At 40.8% G+C, this 24,145-nt stretch overlaps 1 protein-coding gene across 1 annotated transcript in view; it reads left to right on the top strand.

Annotated features, from left to right (window-relative positions):
- LOC124595957 overlaps positions 1-24,145 on the top strand; it is a 123,721-nt gene that overhangs the window by 57,068 nt on the left and 42,508 nt on the right. Inside the window, exon 6 of the mRNA XM_047134886.1 lies at positions 13,687-13,797. Coding sequence (XP_046990842.1) covers positions 13,687-13,797 — 111 coding nt within the window. The remainder of the gene's footprint in view (positions 1-13,686; positions 13,798-24,145) is intronic.

Here is a 24,145-nt window from a genome sequence, read left to right as displayed (position 1 = left end):
CCAGTCCAAGGCTGTGAGTGTCCTTGATGGCTGTAGATGCAAGGTCATAAGAGCACGTCCTTTCGAATCCAGGCACTGAGTGTTATTGTGTATCCTTTCTCACAATAGTGCAAAGTTGGCATAACAAAATATTGTCCTGGAGGTGGTGATGTGATAGGATACCATAGCAAATTGTGGAATAGTTTTCTTGTCACAGCAACGCAGTAAGAAGGCTAGTGAACTCAGTAAATTAGCCTACTACCGGGTTCGAGTCCCGGTCGGGGCACACATTTTCAACATGTCCCCAATGAAGTACAGGGTGGCGCAGACGGATCAGGTGGTTTTGAAGTGGACTGTACGTCTGGAGGGGGGGAGCCAGGTGTTCGGCGACTTCATCCTGTGGTGGGGGGGGGGGGGGGCGGGAAGTTTCAGTTGCAGGCTGGCAGTCAGTCGCGATGGCTACGTGGTCCGTTGAGCATCGTGTTTTCGCAGTGGAAGAGTTCATACGCAATAACGAGTCAATTGTTGCTGTGACGCGTGCCTTTCGCCGGCGTTTCAACATCCCACCTCGCGGTAGTGTTCCTAAGCGAGATACGATATTGAGTTGGGTGCATAATTTCCGCACTACTGGTTCATGTGCTCCAAAATGGACGCCTAGACTGCCAACAATAACAACGCCTGAGAACGTGGAGCGTGTGAGACGCGATGTCACTGCGAGCCCACGTCGATCAACGAGACGTCGTGCTCAAGCTCTTGGAATGTCACGTCGGAGCCTTCAAAGGATTCTTAACGAAGAACTGAAATTCCACCCCTATAAAATCCTGTTGGTACAGAAGATTCTCCCAACAGACCATCTTCAAAGGCTTCAGTTTAGCCAACAGATGTTGGAGTTATTGGAAGATGTAAACCTGATTATCATGATGTCTGACGAGGCTCACTTTCACATTAACGGATACGTAAACAAGCAAAATTGCCGTTACTGGGCCGACACTAACCCAAGAGATCTACACCAACGGCCTCTCCATAGTGACAAAGTGACGGTTTGGTGTGGGGTTTCTAAGGTAGGGATAATTGGTCCTTACTTTTTTGAAAATGAAAGGGAGCAGGCGGTTACTGTTAATTCGCAGCGTTATGTGAACATGATTGAAGATTTTCTTCTCCCACAACTTGAAGAGAACAATTACGACATGGGCAATATGTGGTTCCAACAAGACGGGGCAACTGCACATACCGCTAGGATATCAATGCAAGCTGTACGCGCTCTGTTCCCTGGCCGTTTGATTTCCCGTAATGGAGATGTCCATTGGCCCCCTCGCTCGCCGGACCTCACGGTATGTGACTTTTTCTTATGGGGCTATTTAAAAGCAAGAGTCTACTTGAACAAACCCCGGACCATTCAGGAGTTGAAGGCAGCAATTCACACCGAAATCACATCAATTCCTGGTGATGTGCTTGAGCGGGCAATGCGGAACGTTAAGGACCGACTCCAAGAATGCGTCGCTCGAGAAGGAGGGCATTTGATGGATGTAATTTTTAAAAACTAACATTACTATTTTTTTGTTAATAAACTTCCATTGTAACTACACGTTTTGCACTTTATTTCAATCCAATACCTTTACAATTGACAGTTTGACAAGTATTTTAAAACCACCCGATCCATCTGCGCCACCCTGTACATCAACGCCTCTTTGCAGCTAGGGTGACCATTTAATTATCATTTCATTTGTAGCAAGCTGCATGGTCATCCACGGTAACTGTTCTTTCAGGAACAGATACTACCATCATATATAGTTAAAATATGGCTTGCCGGCCATTGACCTTCTTGTGCAAACGCACATGCTATGCCCGAACTCGTACGGGACTTGGTAGATTAAACTGCCACGAGTAACGAGTATGATGGGCAAACATCTATTAGGTGCACTACGAATGTAGTGGTGTGGACATGTTGGGAATGTGGATCTCATGGGAAGCGTGCAAGGGATAAGTCCCTGCAGTCGCACTATTCATCTGTGTCCTCGGTGGCTCAGATGGATAGAGCATCTGCCATGTATGCAGGAGATCCCGGATTCGAGTCCCGGTTGGGGCACACATTTTCAACATGTCCCCAATGAAGTACATCAACGCCTGTTTGCAGCTAGGGTGACCATTTAATTATCATTTCATTTGTAGCAAGCTGCATGGTCATCCACGGTAACTGTTCTGTCAGGAACAGATACTACTGTCATATATATATACAAATTTAATTACTTTGGTGGGTATTTGATCCCACTCTGTAGTTGTTTTTCAAGGACAAAATAGCATTTTTTAGATCTTTGGCTGAGATTTTACTAAATAACACAAGGGGGTCACTATTCTGGTCCAGGCCAAAGAAATTCACACTGTTTTGGTAAGTAGTCATGTTTGCATCAGATTTTGTTACATTTAAGAGAACCATATTAAAAACATTGAGCTATTTGAGCAGGGTTTGAAATAGTGTCATTGTTTTGCTTGATTTTTAAAATTTCCCGGTGGTTAATTGTTGTACCTAACTCTGATTTAATAACTGGCCATGCTGCATTAGACTTATTCATATGTTCTAAAATGAACTTATCGTTTGACATTCTTTTGGCAGCTGTAACAGCACTTTTAAATACAACTTTATAATGTCTCACATAGTTAAGAAATTCAGGATTTTGATCGTGTTTCATTTCTTTATGTAGCTCTTGTTTTTGAGCACTAGATGCTTTTAAGCGTGGGATAATGCAGTTTAGTTTACATTTAACTTTTTGGTGCCATATCCTTGGTGGCAGTAAAATTACAGAAATTCTTATCGACAGTTATCATCCACATTTACATTTACATGAAAGGCTTATTTCAATAGTGGTTAACCTCATGTACATACTCACACTAGGCATTTGTAATTTATTTGAATAGTGAGACAGCTCCAGCTTCATCCTGCTGCCAACAGAGTGCACCTCAATGCTGATGCGCTAGAGAAAGCAAGCAGGAATTTATTTCAGTAGTGGTACAGGTCCATGTGCTTTTGCGCATTGCAGCGTGTTGCGATTTCTTGTGAAGATGGTGGATTCATGAGAATTGTCAAGTGAGTGGTATTTGTTGAGAGGCCAGACAAACATGTGGTTCCAGAAGAGGGGCAGCAGCCTTTTCAGTAGTTGCAGGGGCAACAATCTGGATGATTGACTGATCTGGCCTTGTAACACTAACCAAAACGGCCTTGTTGTGCTGGTACTGTGAACAGCTGAAAGCAAGGGGAAACTACAGCTGTAATTTTTCCCGAGGGCATGCAGCTTTACTGTATGGTTAAATGATGATGGCGACCTCTTGGGTAAAATAGTCCCCCATTTGGATCTCTGGGCAGGGACTACTCAGGAGGACGTTGTTATCAGGAGAAAGGAAACTGGCATTCTATGGACCAGAGCATGGAATGTCAGATCCCTTAATCGGGCAGACAGGTTAAAAAATTTAAAAAGGGAAATGGATACGTTAAAGTTAGATATAGTGGGAATTAGTGAAGTGTGGTGGCAGGAGGAAGAAGACTTTTGGTCAGGTGAATACAGGGTTATAGATACAAAATCAAATAGGGGTAACACAGGAGTACATTTAATAATGAATAAAAAAAAAAGGAATGCGGGTAAGCTACTACAAACAGCATAGTGAATGCATTATTGAATTATTGTGGCCAAGATAGATATGAAGCCCACGTCTACCACAGTAGAAGTAGTTTATATTGCTAACTAGCTCCACAGATGACGAAGAGATTGATGAAATGTATGACGAGATAAAAGAAATTATTCAGATAGTGAAGGGAGACGAAAATTTAAGTGTAATGGGTGACTGGAATTCGATAGTAGGAAAACGAAGAGAAGGAAATGTTGTAGGTGAATATGGAATGGGGGTAAGGAATGAAAGAGGAAGCCACCTGGTAGAATTTTGCACAGAGCATAACTTAATCATAGCTAACACTTGGTTCAAGAATCATGAAAGAAAGTTGTATACATGGAAGAAGCCTGGAGACACTGGAAGGTTTCAGATAGATTATATAATGGTAAGACAGAGATTTAGGAACCAGGTTTTAAATTGTAAAACATTTCCAGGGGCAAATGTGGTCTCTGACCACAATCTATTGGTTATGAACTGTAGATTAAAACTGAAGAAACTGCAAAAATGTGGGAATTTAAGAAGATGGGACCTGGATGAACTGACAGAACCAGAGTTTGTAGAGAATGTCAGGGAGAGCATTAGGGAACCATTGACAAGAATGGATGAAAAAAATACAGTAGAAGAAGAATGGGTAGCTTTGAGAGATGAAATAGTGAAGGCAGCAGAGGATCAAGTAGGTAAAAAGACGAGGGCTAATAGAAATTCTTGGGTAACAGAAGAGGTATTGAATTTAATTGATGAAAGGAGAAAATACAAAAATGCAGTAAATGAAGCAGGCAAAAAGGAATACAAACGTCTCAAAAATGAGATCGACAGGAAGTGCAAAATGGCTAAACAGGGATGGGATGGCTAGAGGAAAAATGTAAGGTTGTAGAGGCATATATCACTAGGGGTAAGATAGATACTGCTGACAGGAAAATCAAAGAGACCTTTGAAGAAAAGAGAACCACTTGCATGAATATCAAGAGCTCAGATGGAAACCCAGTTCTAAGCAAAGGAGGGAAAGCAGAAAGGTGGAAGCAGTATACAGAGGATCTACACAAGGGCGATGTTCTTGAGGACAATATTATGGAAATGGAAGAGAATGTAGATGAAGATGAAATGGGAGATATGATACTGTGTGAAGAGTTCGACAGAGCACTGAAAGACTAAAGCTGAAAGAAGGTCCCGGGAGTAGACAAAATTCCATTAGAACTACTGACTGCCTTGGGAGAGCCAGCCCTGACAAAACCTCTACCATCTGGTGAGCAAGATGTATAAGACAGGAGAAATACCCTCATACTTCAAGAAGAATATAAAAATTACAATCCCAAAGAAAGCAGGTGTTGACAGATGTGAAAATTACCGAACTATCAGTTTAATAAGCCGCGGCTGCAAAATAGTAACACGAATTCTTTACAGATGAATGGAAAAACTGCTAGAATCCAACCTCGGGGAAGATAAGTTTGGATTCCGTGGAAATGTTGGAACACGTGAGGCAGTACTGACCCTACGACTTATCTTAGAAAATAGATTAAGGAAAGGCAAACCTACATTTCTAGCACTAACTGATGATAGTCGAGATAGAGATGTATAAAATGTAGACTGGCAATGGCCAGGAAAGTGTTTCTGAAGAAGAGAAATTTGTTAACATCAATTATAGATTTAAGTGTCAGGAAGCCATTTCTGAAAGTATTTGTATGTGGTGTAGCCATATATGGAAGAAACATGGATGATAAGTAGTTTAGACTAGAAGAGAATAGAAGCTTTCGAAATGTGGTGCTACAGAAGAATGCTGAAGATTAGATGGGTAGATCACATAACTAACGAGGGGGTATTGAATAGAATTGGGGAGAGGAGAAATTTGTTTCACAACTTGACCAGAAGAAGGGATCGTTTGGTAGGACATATTCTGAGGCATCAAGGGATCATCAATTTAGTATTGGAGGGCAGCATGGAGGGTAAAAATCGTAGATGTCGACCAAGAGTCGAATACTCTGAACAGATTCAGAGGAATGTAGGTTGCTGTAGGTACTAGGAGATGAAGAAGCTTGCACAGGATAGAGTAGCATAGAGAGCTGCATTAAACCAGCCTCTGGACTGAAGACCACAACAACACATCAAGTGACTGTGATACAATTGATGGTTCTCAGAATAGCTGTATTTTATGAATATCGAATACATGTGAATGGAAACTGTGCAATAGTATGCAAGAAGTTTTTCTTGAATACTTTTGACATTTCTAATGGACGACTCTCTAGGCTTTTAATAAAAAGTAAGGAAGAAGGTACACCTCACCTTGATGGAAGGGGCAAACAGAACAGATTCTCTGTACTGGAAGGTCTGATGAATGATGTAAAGGAACACGTCAGAAGCTTTCCAGTTTCAGAGAGCCATTATGCAAGGAAGGATAATCCCCAGAAAAGGTTTTTAAATCCTGAGCTGTGTGTGGACAAAATGTGCGATTTGTACAAAGATAAATGCATATCCCAGAATAAAGAAATTGTGGGGGAGCACAACTATCAAAAAATCTTTAACAAGGACTTCAACCTGTCATTCGACCACCACATAATGACACTTGGTCTTTTTGTGGCAAATTGAGCTTTGAAATGAGTGCTGCTACCAATGCAGAAGAAAAAAGAAAGCTTCAAACTGAAAAGGAGCTTCACTTTAGGAGGGCTGAAGGTGCAAGAACAGCAATGGCTACAGACACAGCATGTAGTAATGAGGCAGATTCCCAGATGTTCATTTTCACCTTTGACTTGCAAAAAGCACTTGCATTTCGTTAACTGACAACATCGATATTGTACCACAAAAGAAACATGTACGTGTATAATTTTGGATGACACAATTTAACTGACGGCAAAAAACATATGTATTTTTGGGAAGAAACATCTGGATGAGGGGGTTCAGAGGAAACTGGTACCTGTTTATTGAAACATATTGAAAAGTGTGTCACTTCTCAAAAACAGGTACTTGGGTACAGCGACATGTGTGGTGTGCAAAATGGGAACATAAACATTGCCCTAACACTATGAAAGTGACACAATCTCCTCAATTTCAAGTCGACATTATTGATTTAAAGGTCACTCATACGTGTCAAATGACAGGGATTTTGCCCAGAAAGAAAAACAATTAAGTAAGAAAGAGTTTCTGTTTTCCCCAGATGATATTTTTGAAACAATTAGGAAAACTAGAAGAAAAAATTAACTTGTATGCACAGAAATGAAGCATTTTGACTTTTTAGCACTGAAACAGTTACAAAATGCAGTGGTAAGAAGGAAGCAAAATGACGAGTATGTTCAATTTAATTGGCTGAAATCAAAATGCATGCTTTTTAGAGGCAGAAGCCATACAAAATGCTCCACAAGGAAACACTGAATGATGACATCGACTTCCACGTCCTAAACTTTGCTCCCAAACATTGGAGAGAGAGAGAGACCACATGCATATGATACTATTGCAGTTTCACAACTTTACCCACACGTGAGAAAAGTGCTGAAAAAGAAAAAGCAGGATATGCCTGATTTGCTCCCTTATATTCCAGCTGTCAAACATAGTTACTTCCTTGCTCTACAAACAGAAGACAGAGGTCTGGAACATGAAGAAGAAGAAGACTGTAATCCTTAGTTTTACTGAAGTTAATTGACCTGAACCATATCTGACTGTATAGTTCAATTATACATGTGAATATAATAAGGAGGTGTACATTAAAACTGTAATATAAATTATCTGCAATAAAAGAGTTAACAGGTTTATATACAATGTTCAGTTTATTTTATTTCAATAGTGGTACAGCTCCATGACCCCCAATTTTCTGCCTATAATGCTGCTGAAATTAATGATCAAAACAAATAGAAAGAAAGGTTCATCTCTATCAGCAAGCCATATACTTGAATGTTTCTGGTATCTCAACTGTAGATTTATCAGCACTCATTTAATTTTAGGACTCTGTATCTCAAAATTAACAAAAATGGACTTGTACCGGTATTGCAATAAGCCTCTCACATACTCCGCAAGACACCTGATGGTGTATGGTGGAGCGCACTTTCGGTACCACTATCTGACACCACCAACCCAGTTCCACTCGCGAATAGTGCATGGGGAGAATGATTGTCGGGAAGCCTCTGTATTAGCTCTAATTTCTTGAATTTTCTTCTCGTGGTCAATACACGAGATGTGTGTGTGTGTGTGTGTGTGTGTGGGAAGGGGGGGGGGGGGGGGGCGTGGAAGTAATATGTTGCCTGACGCCTCATGAAAAGTGTTGTCCCAAAATTTCAGTTGTAAATCTCTCCATGATACACAATGTGTCTCTTATAATGTCTGCCAGTGGAGTTTGTTTAGCATCTCTGTAACACTCTTTTTCCAGGTAAACAATGCCTTGATGATATGTCACTTCTTTCTTGGATTAGTTACATTTTGTTAACAATCTTCCAATGAATCTGAGTCTGGTGTTGCTTTTCCCAGTATCTGTTTTATATGGTCACTCCATTTAAGGTCGCTCTGGATAGTTACACTGAGATATTTTATTGCAGATTCTGTCTCCAGCTGTTTGTCATCAATAGTGTAACTGTACAGCAGTGGATTTCTTTTCCTATGTATGCACAATATGTTACATTTACTTATGTTCAGGACCAACAGCCAGAGAGTGCACCATTCATCAGATCTCTGCAGGTCATCTGCAAATTCTTACTATCTTCTGGCGTTGCTACTTTGGTACAGACAACTGAACATCATCTGCGAGTAGCCTTAAAGAGCATCTGACGCTTTCTACTAGATCATTTATATGTATTGTAAACAGCTATTGTCCCACCACACTTCCCTGTGGTACTCTGGATATTACCTTTACATCTGTTGATTTAGTTCCGTTAAGACTGACATGTTGAGTTATACCTTCAAGAAAGTCTAGAATCGTGGTCTCTGAGAGAATGAATAGATGATTTTTACGCATTTACTGATTTTACATACAACCAAAATTGCTTCCAAGTCAGTTGACAATGTCTTACTTTCAGAATCATTGAACACTTCTGTCACTGCTCTCCTTACGCTCATTTTCGCTTCATTCAGCTTTTATTTGTCAGCTAGGTTTTTACTTCTCTTGAATCTGAGATGAGATGAAGTGCTCTTTGTTTATGTAGCACTTCTATAACATGGCTATCAAACCATGGTGGATCTTTCCCATCCCTCAAAACCTTGCTTGGAACATATTTGTCTAGGGCATATTGAACGATACCTTTGAATTTTTTTAATTTGTTGTGCATTTGTTCGTCCTCATCACCGAATATTGGTGCTGATTGCTGAGGTATTCTGAAATTTGTATCCTGTCACCCTTCCTGAGCAAATACAATCTTCCTACCTTTCTTATCATTCCTTGTAGGACCTGTCATCATAGATGCTGTCACAGTCTTATAATCACTGATACCTTCCTCTACGTTAACTAATCCAATAAGTTCAGGTCTGTTTGTTGTCTGGAGGTTTAAGACATCATCCTCATGAGTTGGTTGTCTGACTATCTGCTCAAGATAATTTTCGGACAAGACATTCAGAACAGTGCCACACAATTCCCTGTCTCTAGCACCAGTTTTGATGGCATAACACTCCCAATCTATTCCTGGCAAGTTGAAGTCACCCCCATATTACAACGGCATGATCAGGAAAATTACTGACAATATTCTGCAAGTTCTGTCTGAAGTGCTCTACGACTACAGGTCCTGACAGAGGTGGTCCATAAAAACATCCAATCACCATTTTTGACCATTCTTTGGTACTCAATTCCACCCAGATTAATTCATGTGCAGAATCTGTGATAACCTCGCTAGATTTTATCGAATTTTTTACTGCAGTAAATACGCCACCACCATTGGCAACTAACCTATCCTTACGATAAACATTCCAACCTGAACTTAGGATTTCATTGTCATTGACATCTGGTTTCAACCAGCTTTCTGCTCCTAATACTATCTGTGCATTATAAACTTCAATGAGCGATTCTGGGACCTTTCCTGGGACGCTTCTGGAATCTTATTAATCTTTTATATTCCTGATCTGGGAGGACCAAGAGTTTCTAAGGCTGATTTATCAGGCAAATCATCATTGATCCCAATGGAGGGGTTCTCTAACCTAAAAAAGCCCCATGTGCACGCCACTCGTACTCTGCTACCCTAGTAGTGCTTCGTTCATGTAGTGCACACCTGACCTATTAAGGGGAACCCTACAATTCTGCACCCAATAGTGGAGGTCAAGAAATTCACATCCGATACTGTCACAGAGTCGTCTGAGCCTCTGGTTCAGATCTTCCACTCTGCTCCAAACCTGAGGACCATGATCAACTCTGGGTACGATGCTACAAATAGACTGCTTAGCCTGCACCCCACATGCATTGCTAGTTGCCTTCACCAAATCAGCCAATTACCGAAAGGAGCCGAGGCTGGCCTCAGAACCCAAGTGGCAGGCGTCATTCGTGCCGGTGTGTGCCCCTACATGCAGCCCGTTGCACCCAGTGTGCTTGATAGCCACCGACAGGACCTCCTCTACATCATGGATGAGACCTCACGGGCAAACGTATCAAATGCACATTGGAATTCTTTCCCGCCTTGCCTGCTATCTCCCTGAGGGGCTCCACCAGAAGCCGCAGACGTCCGGGTCACCAGGGGATTCCAGTGGCACCAAAGATGCCACAGGTCTCTTCACTGGCGCCCCAATGTCACTGCAGTTTTGAGCATTGGCTAGAAGCTTGTTGATGGTAGCCAACATGGCTTCCAGCAGTTTACAGACAGCAGCCAACTCTCCTTGTATCCACTCACAACAAGTACAGTTCGGAGCCATATTGTACTGTGTATAAAATAGATATAAGTTCTCAAATGGCGCTACTGAGTTTGAAATATATACAAAATATACCAAAGGAGAATAAAGTAACACTCAAAGTTGCTGTCCAGATGTCTCACTATAGTCTGAGACAGCAAGCTATTAAACAGAAATAAATTTCTCTACTGAAGTTGATGTATTTACAGATATCTGTTGTTAGAAATCCTGTTTGCCAAAAAGTTACTGCAGAAGATAAATATTCAAACTCGAGCACTGATCTAAACTGTGTGCTGTCTACTAGCACAAAAGTAAAACTTAGTGGCATAATGGAGTTTCTGGCGATGGGAAAGTTTACAGTAGGAAGCCGCCCTACACAAGAATGTTCACAAGACTTACGCTAAAATAAAAACTATGATTAATTTTCTAACCCCTAGTCTACACAGTAAAATACACACGTACAGTTCACTTCTTTGCAGAAGCATATGAAGAAATAAAACAAAGACATAAGCGCTACTGCTGCACGTCCTCTCAACTCGGCTGCTGCTGCTCCCCTGTACCATTTGAAACTTGAAAATGTAGAGGGAGGAGGGATGATGTAGGTATGTACTGTACCTTCGACCACACACTGTGAGGTGGCATGTGAAATACAATTGTTTATGTTGTGTAGACACTTATTCATGAGCCATGACTCATTGTGAGCTGACTGTCCATGACCTCAGCATTGTATTCCTGGAAGAAAGGAGCTTGATGATATATGACCTTAGAGGCTGTAGCTTGGTAGGATGTATTTACGTGCATTGTGGAACAGCAGATGCCAAGAAACAAGACAATACATTCGGTATGCGGGAAACTGAACATCAAACATCAGGTCAGAATATCCAACTGATGAGTGTCACACTGAAACCTGTTCTCAAGTAAAATGCAGTTTATAAGCAGACTGTTGTAATAACTTATTGCACCTAAATAATAGATAGAAATACCCATTATTATTTGATTACACTATTGCTGATCAGACACTAAAGATACTCGCAACCATTAAATATTTACAATAGTGCATCAAGAGCACTTTTAAAGTGGAATCACCAGGTTTTGCATTAACTCCAGTGTGATTGTTGAGAAAAGTTACTATGGATCAGCATGAATACAGTATGGTGTTGCACATCATCTCATGAGTTTGGAATGCTTCAGATGTGACAGGTGTTTGAATTTGTACTACCAGTCGTATTCATATAGTGAATAATGTCATGATTCCATCAGACTGATAACTACAAGCTCAAGGAGTAATCTGTTTTTAGCACGACCACTCTTGAGTTCACCTATCAGTGAAGGTGCAGGATGATTGTCAGAACAGAATGGAATTGATGCAACAAGCATATGCTCTAGAGTAAACGTTAAACTTTCACATTTCAGTGGAGTTTGCACTGAAATAATCCTTTCATGGCAAATTTAAACTGTGAATTGTATTGGTGTTTGCAGCTGAATATTCCATTTTGTAGGCAAGCATGCCTTATGAATGGACTCAAAGCATCAACATACTGTGTGAAGAAGTTTTTCACTTAAGCAGCAATGTGTGCGTGGGTTTGAAACTTTTGCTAGATTTAAACTGTGTATGGACTGGGACTTGAACCAGGACCTCACTTTCTGCAAGAAATGCTCTAACCTAATGTGGCACGGCCTTCGAGATACATACCTCAGGCAGCATAATGAGACTTATTCTTAGGGTTCAGAGAACTTGCCTCCAAAAAGGATGGAAATAATTGATTACTTCTTCCAAGTAATCTATTGGGTAATGGTCAGAATTGTAAAACTAGCAGAATCTTGCCTAATGCTGAAATATGCATCTAGTTATTTTCCTACAGTATTCATACATGGAGTAAATATGAAGATTATTGATATTGGTACACTATGTACTCCCTGTGAGACAGCATATGCTTACTTGCAGTATGCATATGCACATGTAAAGTCCCTTGCCTCAACTAACATTATTGTAGAGGCAAAAACTATTTATTAACAACAAATATATATACTGTTATTATTTGTGACATTCTGTGCTGTTTACTTCTGCCCACTTTCCTTACACTTGAGTTATAAATTTGCAACATAATTTACTCCCATTATCCATCTTGGATAATGGATTTACCAAATCTTTTAATTACATGTTAAAGAGTACTATGAAGGAGACATTTGCATAAATGAATTTATGTTATCACCAGTGTAACCAGATAGGGCATCAATTTATGTGGTGGTGTCTTATTTTCACCACTTCAAGGAGATGCATTACAGTGATTTGTGTTGACATAGCCAGACACTCTTAAGGAAATCACTACCATGTGTCCTTGGGAACTGTCATAATAATTTTCCTTGTGAGAACACATATTGTTCAAAGCATGAGAAGCTGTGCCAGTATCCAGTAAGGGCATTAATAATGCTGCTGAGCACCACAAAATAATAATAATAATCATCATCATCCAGTGATTCTGTAGTGTAGTAGTGCCAGATCTGTTGGCAGTGCTCTCTGCAGCTGTAAGTCATATAGTGGTGGCAGTAAACACCTTCTCCAAATAAGACATCGTCAGTAATGAGAAGAAAATATGACACAAATTTCACAGCACACAGAACGAACTGTGTAAAAGAGAGGATAACCTTTTTGAGATTGGTTTTAGGTATGTAAGATTTCGAAGGCTAGCTTCGAATTTGATTGAATGATGTAACGTTGTGAGAGATCTGGAATGTAATTAAAGATACACTCTTACTACAGTAACATGAATTCTACTGTATGCAATCTTCCTTTTGTTAAAATCATTAAATTCATTGTTTTGAGATAAAGATGATAATTTGTCCCACTTAGTGTCAGCTTTCATTAATAGTTTTGATACTTAATGGAATCATGAAACATATAACAGTAATGGAAATTCCTGAATGGAGCAATACGTAGAAAAAGGAAAAGGCAACCACTCTCCTGTAGTGGATGGATGAGTAGAGCACAGAAACGTTTAACAGAAAACAGTATTCACCCTAGCTTTCAAACACTAGCTCATATTCTGCCTAAAGTACACTCACTCACACACACTAGCACAAACACAAAAACATACACTCCTGTGGCTTCTCAGTTTTGTTGAACATTTCCCAAAGAGTAAATAGAGGTTCTAATCTTAACTGGGTTGTCATCACCATGCTTGATGTAATTATTCACGGATACAGTTCATTGCTGATCACTTCTTGCTGATATAAACAATACTAATCTGTCGTGCTTCTCATTTACAGAAAATGTAAAGAACTTAATCATATACCTCTGCGATGCGAAGAAGTTGAGAAACCAGAAGAAGTGAAGATAAGAACTTACATAGAAGATAGAATGACAGAGGCTTTGATAAGGTAAGCAAATTAACATTCAAAATAATTTTATGAATTTTAATTTGTTGACTGTTCTATAACTTAAGTCTGAGATTAGAACTATAGATTTTATTTAGTGATTGAGATGCTGAAATAGTGGGGCATTTGAGAATCCAGGATACTGATTCTACATTGGAGAACAGCATACACAACAGCTTACTGTGTTGTAAATATGTGCAACATTCCCTCACTTTTGAGAAAGGAAGTACTCTATGAACAAGAAAGCAGCAATAATATACAAGGTGCAGCAGAATGAGTAGCATAATGTGAGTCATGTAGTAAAATGCACAAAATATGTACACATGTGCTGCATTGAGGAATGAGTGCCATATGTAAATATGACCTTATGAAGTTCAAAGCATTCAGCATTCACCGTTGAGGTGTATTTAAAAAATAGAGAGTCTTCTATCACAGTTCAGTGACTCTTTCATTGCCATTTTAGTTGGAATAACATGATCAAGTCCCGGATAACTGGATGACTGTACAGAGGATGTAGCAATTCAGGACATCTACAGCTGCATACATACTCTGCAAGCCACCGCACGGTGTGTGGGTATGCTGTGCCATTACTAGTCGTTTCCTTTCCTGTTCCACTCACAGATAACAGCGAGGAAAAAATGACTGTCTATATGCTCCCATATGTGCCCTCATTTGTCTCATCTTATCTTTAGGATCCCTGTGCATAATGTGTGTTGGCGGCAGTAGGATTGTTCTGCAGTCAGCTTCAAATGCCGGGTCTCTAAAATTTCTCAGTGTTGTTCATCAAAATGAACGTCTTCTTCCCCCCAGGGATTCCAACATGATTTCCTGAAGCGTGTCCGTAACACTTGCATGCTGATCGAACCTACCTGTAACAAATCTAGCAGCTCGCCTCTGAATTGCTTCTTTATCTATTTTCAATCTGACCTGGTGCATATCCCACACACACAAGTAGTACTTAAGAAGCTCTCGTCCATGCGATGGGGTTCAACGGCGGCCGCCAACGGCAGCCAAAGCGCAAGCGCATGCAGCAGAACAGCAAGAGCCTGCAGTGCTACAATTGCCAGCAGCTGGGGCATACTACGCGCAAGTGCAAGAACGCCGTCGCGTGCTTGAAGTGCGCGGCAGCTCACGACACCCACAGTTGCACGAAGCCTCGTGGGGTGGCCAGCAGCTACGCGAACTGCGGCGGGCCACACGCCGCCAAGTCGCGTAGCTGCGGCTACCTCAGGGAGTCACGCTGCCAACCCGCCGCACCACGCCCTGCGGTGGAGTCAAGCGCCACGACGGCCGCTCCGCCCCCCCGCTCCGGCGAGGGGTGCGAACCGCGCCGCCTAGAAGCCGCCACCGACCATGCTATGGCCGGTTTCCAAGCCGCCTTTGCGGCCAAAAGGGCTGCGCTGAAGGAGGAGCTCGCAGCTGTGCATCGCCAGCTCCAGCAGCTGCGCGAAGAGCTGCGAGCTATCAAGAAGGAACCGCCGGTTCCCGCCGCCGCCGCCCCCCCCCCCCCTGTGAGTCGACTGTTGGTGGTCGATGCGGCCACGCGCAGACAACCGACGTCCCGTCCCCCGCAGCAGTGCGGGAGGCGGCGCCAATGGATACCGACGACGTGTCGCTTGGGCTGCCCCCCAAGGAGGCAGCTGCACGTAAGGGTGCCACCGCGCCTCCTGACTGCTCGCAAGTTGTGCAGCCAACGAAGAAGAGGAAGCTGTGGCTACCATTTCCAAGTGTGGACAACGTGCAGGAAGGCCTCAAGTGCATTGCCTCGACACTGCAAAACGGGTCATACCCCTACTCAGATCACCCATACCCCTTCACCCCACCCGGCCAGCCTAAGCCTCCCCTCCCCCATCAACCGCTCGACCTACGCGCATACAGATGGCATACCATATTGATGGAAGCAATCACGAAGAAGGAGTTAGCTACGATTAACTCATACCCTATTTTCACGGCCTCCCAATGGGACAACCTAGTTGACGTCATAGAATCGTGGGTGTGGGAAGAGCTCCGGTCGGGTAGGAGAAAGAAGAAGCTTCCCGATGACATATTTGTCAGGGGAGAACTCAGACAAAAATTAGGGAAATTACAGGGCCAAGTTCAGTAATGAACACCACACAAGGCCATCACCAGACGTAGCGGAGACTTCTGTAACCACCGGCCAGCCATTTAGGCCGTTCGCCTTCTACTTCTCTCACTATTCCTCTTACTATTCTTTGATCTTTCTCTTATATATATATATAAAGTAATGCACAAAGTCAAGCAAATACAATAAAGCCAAGAATTTTTCTCCCCAAACCATCATGCCAGAAGGAGAAGCGCCTCGCGCGCTAGAACTTCGTTCCCAGACGAGGACATCTTCCTCCTTGAAGTGTGCGTGCGCGCCTTTGACTACTTGGAGTGTGGCTGTTTGATGTATATGTATAAGCAGCGGAGCAGCTGTTTGATGTATATGTATAAGCAGTGGAGCAAGCAGTGAGAATCTACCCGGAAAATTTTATCTGGCGCTGCAAAATTCGCGCATGAGCATAACTATCTGAGTTAGAGGCGGAGGCTACACTTCACGCGACTCATGTTTTGTTTGTGGCGCGTTTTTCAATCGTTTAAAACCATTACAAGACCGCTTTCGGCTATTTCACGTTCACACGTCATTGTTAATAGTAGGGTAAGTAAATCAGATGTTTTCACCACTATGAGCGGGACTCCAACCAGAAATGGGACGAGAAGCGGTTAAACAGCGCAAAGACCAAACACGGAAAACAGGCATACGCACTACCCACTTAGCGCTTGAAAGTGGCAGTTTGGCAGTTTCTTAAACTAACCTAATGTTTCCAATAGAAAATTATTTACAGTGGCGGTGTGGACGCCGCTTCACGTTACTTTTTGCTTGGTGACGTCAGTATTGGGCTTTCGGCTATCGACGTTTTGCGAGCGGCTCTGTGAGCTTCGGTTATTCACCTCGATTTGGTTGCCAACTGCGCCAGCAGCGCGCCAAGCGGCCAGGAAGTAAAACTTTTTGAGTTCGGCGCGATCGTGAAAGCAAAAGTGAATAGTAGTTGTTTATTTTGGTTTGTATGATGGTTTTTACAAACGGGAGCCTGTGTAGCCCGATAAATTGCAGCAACAACAAGCAGTAGACATCTCATCCGTCTATTTGTTTCCTAAGGACCCTAAGAGGTATATACCATCATGTTACTAAACTGTATCGTCAGGATTCACTTGCAGACTTCATGTGTATTAATGATTAATTTTTCCTTTTACTAGCATAAAATAGCTAGTGAATAGCAAATGAGAAGATCTTCTGAAAAAAAAAACTGTTTGCCTTTATAATAACGTTAATTTCTGATCGCTACACTTAGAGCAATACCAGTTCATGAATGCAGACAATAATAAACTCGTGTGGAATGCGAGAACCCGGAGTATTTGACATCCCAAGTGGCGGATTTAAAACTTTTGCCCCTCTAGGCATACCATATTATTTGCCCCCCCCCCCCAGAGAAAAAACATGTTTTGAATAATAACTGTTACCCGATCACTTCACAATTGCCGTTTTGGGTGGGTGCGCTGTGAGCTGTTTCTGTACTCTGCTATTCGTTGTTCAGAAGGCCGCGTCAGCGATCTAGTCGCGTTCACTCAAAATGTAATATGATTCCTGAACTGTACTTGGTGTACGGCAGCGGATATAACAAACTTAAAACTGCATTGTGTTAACACACTCTTTTGTCGAACAACAGAAACGAACACAAGGAAAACAACTTTCCTTTTGTAGCAAAAAAATTCAGCAGAGCGTGTAGAAGAAAACGGATTTTTGTCACACATTCACATTTAATATGTTCATTTACATGAAACCGTTGAGAATGAAAATAAAGAAGTTGTCTTACGATCTAAAAATTTAAACCAACGTGTCATACATTAGAAATTAATGCGTACTTATACAGAGATGCATTCAAAATTAAAATTAAACTGTCGTTTTACGATATAATAACTTGATAGTGTAAAAAACCACATTCGGTATTAATACGTGAATCTATAGGATGGTGTAAGAAACGAAATAAGAGATTACATAATTTTACAGACTAGTGTGGAAAAATTGAATTTGATTTATAATGTAATAGTTAACGTGTAAAGCATTAGGTCCCGTATAGCTAGGTGCTGCATAACAAGCTCACACAATACCTTTAATCTATGTAAGGGATGAACAGTTTTGTACTGCAGCTACTGTTCTCATGATAGCTCTTTCTAACGGTATTAGTAAAGCTTTTACGTAGTTATTGATAGAACCGAACTACATTATTTATTAACACTTTTTCATGTGAGCGTACTCTCCAATAACGTATATTTCCGCGATAGCTATACATTTCACCAGACGCCAAGAATACGCATCAGTTGTAATATACTACAGTATCAGTTTGACTTGACTGTACAGCGCCGAGCGGCTTGGGTCATTCGGGTATTGTTTGGTATTGTCGGGCGCCTTCGCTGATGTCTGCACGTAAACGAGGTTAGTTCCGCGTTCTGCCATTGGCAATTGTCAAATAAACAGGTAATACGTAGTTTGTAAATCCAATGTATGTGGTCTAAGTTGTAATAAAACTCATATTATAATCTTAAATTTTAACACTAATATGGATAAATAAACAAACTAACTAGTCAGCGAAGTTTGCGTCTGGCTTTGATGACAGAAAACTCGTTGATCATATCTTCATAGTTCAGACGGTTATCAGTTGAGGTCGGCTTCGATGTGAAGAATGGACAAGACGTTCAATCTCTCCTCACATAATGTAGAACGTAGGTACGAGTTCAGTCTTTTAAGAGCCGAAAACGAGCGCTATGCTGAACAATTTCTAAGTGCCATACATAGAAATATTCTAAGAGCAATATCAACATTCGGAAACACGGACTGTAACATCACTTTTCATAAAAATTTGCTCATTTCGACTGATATATCACTAATCTCAGATGATTTCAAAAGATCCGGGAAATGTACACATTCACTGGGAATGAATGCTCTAAATCTGTGTCATATGACGCTTGGAGTTTTGCTACACGTTCAGCAATATCGTGAGGTGAACTGCTCTTAAGATCACTGAAAGCCGTGAAGGAGAGTCCAACAGTGTACTATAGATTTCCTTTCTCCTCACTGCTTTGGCGTACAAGTTGTCGAGTACTGGGAGAAATGTTTCGACACTAAATTTTTCCCTTCCAGGTAGAAACACTTCTTCAGAGTCTGCTTCTTCGTCATCATGAAGTTTGCGTTTTCGTGATCTTTTATACGTGCATTCATAGACTATATCAGTCACAATCTCCCTGGATTTACTTTCATAATAGTCGAACATGCCGCGAATAGATGCAGTAAATCCTACAAGTGATTCATATAATTCATGCACTATTTTAGTATGAATATTTACACTTTGCAATTTCAAATTTACACTTTTAAATCTCAGGAGTATGTCCTTCCAAACTGTTATCATGTATACTGTTTCTAGTCTGCTGAGTTGATTCAATAAAGCTGAAGCCTCATTTCGAACTCAAACGTATAATTGGCAATAGGTGTGAGGTCATTGAAAACGCACTCCCAGTTTTCATATAGACTTACACACGCTTCGTCTCTTGCTGACCAACGTGTTTTTGATAAAAGCTTTTGCACTATATTGAGAACTGAACTCGCTACCTGACAGCAGCTTGAACACTAGTGCCGACTAAATACAAAGAATGTGCTGCACAAGGCACATAATGCGCTTACGGATTTCGTTCTTTAATGCGTGCCTGCAAACCAGTGTAGGTTCCTGACGTATTGCTTTGTCATATGACTGGTCTCTACAGTCAGTAATATCAATGGAATTTGTAGACAGGACTTTTAGTACGGCCTCAGCTAAGTTTTCGGACTTGTGTCCCGGGTTTGGTAAAAACAGAAGGAAGCGTTCAATAGGTTCACCATTCTCGTTCACATATTTTAATATGAAAGATAATTGATCAATATATGAAGTGTCCACAGTAGAATCTACTATTATAGAGAAATATTTGGCCTATTTTATTTCACTTATGATAATTCGGAGTAGGTATTACAATCCACGGAGAAGAAATAATAACTTTGAAGTTCGCTGATGACATTGTAATTCTGTCAGAAACAGCAAAGGACTTGGAAGAGCAGTTGAACGGAATGGACAGTGTCTTGAAAGGAGGATATAAGATGAACATCAACAAAAGCAAAACGAGGATAATGGAATGTAGTCGAATTAAGTCGGGTGATTCTGAGGGAATTAGATTAGGAAATGAGACACTACAAGTAGTAAAGGAGTTTTGCTATTTGGGGAGCAAAATAACTGATGATGGTTGAAGTTGAGAGGATATAAAATGTAGACTGGCAATGGCAAGGAGAGCGTTTCTGAAGAAGAGAAATTTGTTAACATCGAGTATAGACTTGTCAGGAAGTCTTTTCTGAAACTATTTGTATGGAGTGTAGCCATGTATGGAAGAAACATGGATGATAAATAGTTTAGACAAGAAGAGAATAGAAGCTTTCAAAATGTGGTGCCACAGAAGAATGCTGAAGATTAGATGGGTAGATCACATAACTAATGAGGAGGTATTGAATAGAACTGGGGAGGAGTTTGCGGCACAACTAGACTAGAAGAAGGGATCGGTTGGTAGGACATGTTCTGAGGCATTAAGGGATCATCAATTTAGTACTGGAGGGCAGCGTGGAGGGTAAAAATCATAGAGGAAGACCAAGAGATGAATACACTAAGCAGATTCAGAAGGATGTGGATTGCTGTAGGTACTGGGAGATGAAGAAGCTTGCACAGGATAGAGTAGCATGGAGAGCTGCTTCAAACCAGCCTCAGGACTGAAGACCACAAAAACAACAACAACATGATAATTCCTTTTATTCGTTCAGAAAGAAGCTCTATTATTTCATCACGGATTGTTGAACTTGTATGTCCCTGCCCTGGATTTCCATATCATTCAGTGTGCTCTGCGAGAAAAGGATCAAACTCGGCTATAAGTTCAAGAGACATAAATTGACCATTATGTAATGAATGGAATCTTTCAACACGTCCACGTATGGTAAATCCACGACTTGTTAGCTTCTTCACTACTGCAAACACCCTTTTCAACACACTGCGCCAGTACATTTTTTCCGTCTCAACATATGACTCGAAATGGTTATCTATTGTTCCAAGTGACTTTTTTCTTGTCAAGTGTGATAACTCAGAATTTTAGATATAATTTTCCAACCTGCAATACCATTAGTAGCAATCGCGGCCTTACTTCCGAACAATTTATATGGTGCACAAAAAACAGCACCGGTGTTACAGGAGTATACTAGAAAATCACGCAAAGTTGATTCACCATTTAAAAGTTTACGGTAAATACATTTTTGTTCAAATAACTGGTTTTATCGCCTATTGATCTTTTTGAATTAGAAAAATCACCGTTACAATTTTGATTAATGCCACATTGTAAGAGAATGTCGATTGTTGATTCATTGACACACCATTCTGCAAGATCATCACTAACGAGGTTATTTCTTTTTGTAGTGTCTGACTTGACGGTTTTTCGTGAAACTCGAAATCAGGAACAATTTGCTTTTCTTCGTTTTTAACTTTTGTTTCCACTGTATTTACGCCTTTTACGACAGCTGCATTGTCAGAAATATCATCCGTGCTACTTTAACTCGAAGTCGAAGCAGCAACATTTTTTGCGAAAAATTTATCTACTCTGCGAAGTGTTTTTAGAAAATTGGCGTCTCGTTCTCGCCTTTCCTTCGATAATTTCCGAAATGCCTCCCCACTTAATTTTGCACGTTTACTTTTTTCACTGTTAATCATGTTAAGGCACTTACAAAATTGTCAACCAACAGTCAAAAGAAAGAAAGAAAATTGTAAAAAGAAAGAAAGAAAGAATGTATCCAGTTCCAATCGTACTACACCGCACATGAGCACGAAGCTTTTTTATTTAAACATGGAGCAATGAACTGACCAACTCGGATTACTCGACGTAACTGTGATGAAAGGCCCGTATCTCGTGGTCGTGCGGTAGCGTTCTCGCTTCCCACGCCCGGGTTCCCGGGTTCGATTCCCGGCGGGGTGAGGGATTTTCTCTGCCTCGTGATGGCTGGGTGTTGTGTGCTGTCCTTAGGTTAGTTAGGTTTAAGTAGTTCTAAGTTCTAGGGGACTGATGACCATAGATGTTAAGTCCCATAGTGCTCAGAGCCATTATTTTTGTGATGAAAGAATGACAATGCAGAATAACTTAATTTCATTGTCGCCTGTTTCTCTGTTGTCAGTGAACTTATAAAGCGAATAATTTTTGCAATTTCTTGCATAACATTTTAGCGGATTCTGTGCGCAGAGAAGACAGATTACAGAGTTTAAGTAGTCTTGTGATTCTTGAAGTTTTCGCGGCGTATTGAACGTTGGACGAGAATTCGGGATTACAGACGGATCATGTTGAATTCTTGCCACGATATTTCGGCTGGCAACCATTCAGTCATCTTCAGGTGAATTTCCGTCACAGTGACGATGGCTGGATGGTTGCCTGCCGAAATATCGTGGCAAGAAGTTAGCATGATCCGGCTGCAATCACGAAATCTCATCGAACTTACGAAGTCTTGTCGGCAGTTGATGTGGTGTGTTGTCATTTGTGTGAACACTGCTATTATGTGTACATGCAAATGCACCTTTTGTTCCAATATAAAATAAAAATAACCTTCCCTCGAAGAAAAAAAGGTGAGTTAAGAAGTTTAATATAAAATTTGCAATGCCACGTACTATTTGCACAGAGTGGGAACTTTGATATCATGCAGACTGCAGCACAATAAGTGAGACAAACAAAAGTTGGTTTCTTCTTCTTTTTCCGCCATAAAAAGTAAATAAGTAAATAAATAATAAAATTTTTAAACTATTGTGAAGTGTATTTCACACATTATTAGATAGTCTTCTTATTTTATTTTCTTACAAACGTGTTTAAAAATGTAAAACATTCCCAGTATCAACGTGTTTTGTTAAACGGGTGTCATTAAATCAAAGCTCAGCTATTGAAGACCATAGAGCTTCCACATTAATTACAGTAATGGAGGGTTGACATGATACTTCCCGTAATTTCTACAAGAAATTTAGGTTTTACATACTGAGGTCCACACATGTAACAGTATTTAAGAAACTGCCGATTAGTTTATCACAACTTTTCAGGGGTCCCGGTATTTTCACGGGGGAAATAAGGTAGGGTTAAGTAGAAGCAGACAACATTCTCGCAATAGTAGTTTGAAACATTGTATTGTAGATCGCCGTCCTGACAGCTTACTTCAAAATATTTTGGACAATCATGGAGATGATACCAGACAGAAACCCAATGTTAAATATCCATTCAGTCACCATGTAAACTATGTATATTTCCAAGCTTGTATTACCGAATTTCGTTCTCAAGGCTTGTTTAAACTAGCAATTTGTTTAATAATATTAAATTTTAGTGTCATTTGTAAACGCAGTTATTTTAAAACGTAAAACGTTGAAATGGAGTACAGAGCAAAAAATGCCGCCCCCCCTTAAGGCACCGCCCCTAGGCCCGTGCCTTGCGGGCCTATGCGTAAATCCGCTAAAGTTATGTCAGTGATAGATTAATCTGAATCGCCAACACGGACCAGCTTCGACGACAGATTGGTTAGATTCAGTGCAGTTATTCGTTTCTTGTAATAGCGTGTGAAGTGTCAGTATGCGCAGATCGCTAGACTCCGTGCAAAGCTATTACAGGACAACAAAAGTGGCTGTCATTTTAAGTACAGACAGCAACAGAAACTGCATCAGAAGGATTAAGTGAAAAAGGACAAACAGATTTTGGAGACTATAGGATCCCGATATTCAAAAACAGATGCCCTTGACTTGTTGTTAAGCCAATTAGCATGCCATTGAAGGAGAAACGTGGTGCAAGATGAAAAGACGAAAATAAGCGGTTTGCTCTAAATTTATTATATCACAGCTGTCAGGCATACAGGTTTTGTCAGGATATTTCATCCTTTCATCAGTGCGTACATGACAGAGGTATGTGGAAGGCATATAAATAAAATGTGGGATAAGTGACAATATATTCCATGATTTAAAGCAGAAGGTGCAGTATTTCTCCATTACTGATAAACTAGTGAATATGTCATTGGATGAAATGTCTCTAATGGCAAATTTAACAAACGCCTACTATTTGGCAGTTGGTTGCTCCACCTAGAATAGTATAAAGATGAAGGTCGTACTTGTGGTAACAGGTGACAATGACTAAAACAGAGTAATCGTATGGAACGACAAATGGGGCGTTGATCCCTTTTGCACATAGAGGTACATGTCTGTTCTTCTTACGTGTGGAT

The sequence above is a fragment of the Schistocerca americana genome, chromosome 1, assembly GCF_021461395.2.
Source record: "Schistocerca americana isolate TAMUIC-IGC-003095 chromosome 1, iqSchAmer2.1, whole genome shotgun sequence".
In the NCBI taxonomy this organism is placed as follows: domain Eukaryota; kingdom Metazoa; phylum Arthropoda; class Insecta; order Orthoptera; family Acrididae; genus Schistocerca; species Schistocerca americana.
Note: the sequence above shows the minus strand (reverse complement) of the source record. Positions and strands in the feature narration are given on the sequence as shown.